The sequence below is a fragment of the Barbatula barbatula genome, assembly GCF_947034865.1.
Source record: "Barbatula barbatula genome assembly, chromosome: 8".
Lineage (NCBI taxonomy): Eukaryota > Metazoa > Chordata > Actinopteri > Cypriniformes > Nemacheilidae > Barbatula > Barbatula barbatula.
In genome coordinates, this window is record NC_136771.1 from 1,982,240 (window position 1) to 1,985,517 (window position 3,278).

The following is a 3,278-nucleotide window of genomic DNA, read 5'->3' on the forward strand; positions in this document are numbered from 1 at the left end:
GATCATACCTAAGTGAAACTTGGAGAGGATTATGGAAACTAAACTCGGTAGTAGTTTGACTGTGCCTGAACTTATTTGCGTGTAACTCTACCTCTGGGTCTAATGCATAACCAAATACAAATTGAGTAGGTCTAACAAAAGCTTTTGGTTTTGAATAATGGGTGTGTGTTTGAGAGGTTGCTATAGTAATGGTACAGTATGTGGGAGAGGCTCTTGGGGTTTTTGATATGTGCGCAACAAAAGAAATACTGCTGTACAGACAACTTGGAATCTTAAAGGGAACACAGGGTGAGTGGTAATATTAGGACATTATTACATACGAAAGTTTTTCTATAAGTACACATTTTCTGTAATACTAGACTATAAGGGATTTATTAAAAGTAGATCCGTCACACATAATCCATGAATGGTAAAATAGCGTGAACAGAGACTCCAGCATTAAAGAATATAACAGATTAATTAATTCATACTGTTGTTGTGTCATGCAGGGGTATGTAGAAATATTACAGTATCGTTGTTGTACATTCTCATAAGAGTGTGAAGAGTATGTATAAACACAAATATCTACAAAGGTCTAGAAAATATTTATTTATTTCAATTGATATATTTTATAATGTGAAAAGCTTTCAGTGGCGAATCTTAAATTCAGCAGCATGCAAATAATTGGAACAAAAGTTTAGCAACCAATCATTGAATCAATGTTAAAAATTGTTGATTTAAAACAAGTGATTTGATCACTTTTGCACCCACAATTAATGTTGAAAAAATGTTGACGTTTCTACCAATAACCATTATTGTGATAATAGTTATAACTCTTTAGGGCAGTAACACAGACAGGGACTGAATTAGTTCTGGATTAAAATAGATAGAGTTGTTGAAAAGAACCTGCACTGATATTTCTTCAAATCTGTTCAGTTTTATTTACATAACAAACAATTTTTACATCATATGTTCATATCAGAATAACACTTATGTGGACTGTAATACTGTTTTATATAAACTCTTTTCAGCAAAACCAGAGGAGCTAAAAACAAGTTGAACTTGTTTAATTTTCTATTCAGGAAGAAAGTGAGAACAATCTCAAGCACTCTTAAACATATATTATTTTGACCAAGAATAATGGCATCATTTCCAGGTAAAGCAATGTTTATTGTATTATTCAAAAATCTGGTGAAAAAAATAACTTTGTTTTAAGGTTTATTTATTGACTGTTACATGGCATTACATTTTTTTTATCATTTCTTCAGATGTTCACAAAAACATTTTTGTGTACATATTATAATGTGTCTGTGCAGATAATAATCTGAGGATCGTTCTGCTGGGTAAAACTGGATCAGGAAAGAGTGCAGCAGGAAACACTATACTGGGCAGCGATGAGTTTACAGAATCAAGTAGCTCTTTGTCTGGCACTGAACAGTGTGAAAAACAAGAGGCAGAATTGGAGGGACAAGTCATCTCAGTCATTGATACTCCTGGACTCTTTGACACATCAATGAAACCAGAGGAGCTGAAGTCTGAGATTGAGAAGTGTATATTTATGTCAGCTCCTGGTCCTCATGTGTTTCTGCTGGTCATCAGATTGGATGTGAAGTTCACAGATGAGGAGAAGAACACAGTGACATGGATTCAAGACAACTTTGGAGATAAGGCCATGCATTACGCAATGGTTCTGTTCACCCGAAACGATCAGTTAGATAAGCCAATAGAGGAGTATATAAATGAAAATGAACATCTCAAACAGCTGATTAGGGAATGTAAGGGTGGATATCACTGTTTCAATAACAAAGACAAAAATGACCGAACACAGGTTACTGAATTGTTAGAGAAGATAAACAGACTGTTTGAGAGAAATGGACGAGCTCATTACACCAATGAACTGTACCAGGAAGCTCAGAGAATGCTTAAGGTACAAGAGAAAATAGTGAAAAAACTGTATGAAACATACATGAAAGAAAAGGAAGAGAATCTGAAAGAAAAGGAAGAGAATCTGAAAGAAAAGGAAGAGAATCTGAAAGATAAGGAAGAGAATATGAAAGAAAATCTGAAAGAAAAGGAAGAGAATATGAAAGTAAAGGAAGAGAATATGAAAGTAAAGGAAGAGAATCTGAAACAAAAGGAAGAGAATATGAAAGAAAAGGAAGAGAATCTGAAAGTAAAGGAAGAGAATCTGAAACAAAAGGAAGAGAATATGAAAGAAAAGGAAGAGAATCTGAAAGTAAAGGAAGAGAATCTGAAACAAAAGGAAGCTGGAAAAGGTTTACTGGCAGGGTTGTTTGATGGGTTAAAATTTGTGGGCTCACAATTTCAATCATTTTGCAAAAGCAGAAATCTCTTGGTGGTACTGAAAGAAGTGGGTCCAGTTATTGTGATTTCTTTTGTACAAGACAATGATGTGAGACAAGTGATTACAAGTCTTTCATCCCTACATCATCTGGTTTTGGGTACCAGACCTTCTGTAACAGGAAATCAATTTAACTTAAAATATCTTCTTTTAGGTGCACTTGGAGTTACTTGCTTTGTAAAAATACTTCAGAAATATCTCCATAAAACTTCAATGTAATTTACTAACACTACTAGTCTATGGAAATAGACTATGGAGAAAGTGACGTGTGTGATGTCTAAAGTGGATACGCAGACAGCAAGCATTACTGCTGACTAACTTGAAAAACATGGAAAAAAAACATGTTCTTAGTTTGAAGACAGCTGGTGAATAAAAACGTGTTTGTATTAGATTAGGGGTGGAAAGATAAAGATTCACAGCTCTACTATTTATTCATATGATTTTGGTGATCATTAGGTGGTACTTGGAACAATTAATTTGATCAAAAGTGATACTTGATCTAAAAAGCTAAATTAAATAGTTAAATAAGTGGGTAAAATCAAACATTGATGCTCAATAATTATATTTTAAACCTTAAACCTGGATTACACAGGTCACTGCTTGTAAAACCCTTTTTTTTACTTTTCCCTAATATCTTACAGTGTACCTCTATATTATACAATTTTATGTAATGATATACTTAATGAAATATACTTGTATACTATACTTATAAATAGTAATATACTAATATATCTGTAAAAATCACATAACATAAATGTGTTCAAATTTGTCTATGATCACAGGGGCTGTATTCATAATATGCCTCCTCAACACTATTTTTTCCTATACTCTAAAGTTAAATTTCTTGTACTGAAAATGTAATTAAATTAAAAGAGTGCATATTCCGAGAATGCAACTTTTTATAAAAAGCCATTGAAATATAGCACTGGAATAACCT

General features: G+C 33.0%; 1 protein-coding gene across 2 annotated transcripts; it reads left to right on the forward strand.

The window, feature by feature from the left end:
* Positions 1-3,278, forward strand: LOC306897075 (GTPase IMAP family member 7-like). Of its 2 annotated transcripts, none has more exons than XM_079461553.1 (3): positions 1-288; positions 1,011-1,135; positions 1,296-3,278. In XM_079461553.1, the coding sequence occupies exons 2-3, from the start codon at positions 1,120-1,122 to the stop codon at positions 2,558-2,560; spliced, it is 1,281 nt and encodes a 426-aa protein (XP_079317679.1). In that variant the 5' UTR covers positions 1-288; positions 1,011-1,119; the 3' UTR covers positions 2,561-3,278. The 2 variants fall into 2 exon arrangements, with proteins under 2 accessions (XP_079317679.1, XP_079317680.1); XM_079461554.1 differs by having other exon boundaries at positions 256-288; positions 1,062-1,135; positions 1,296-3,221.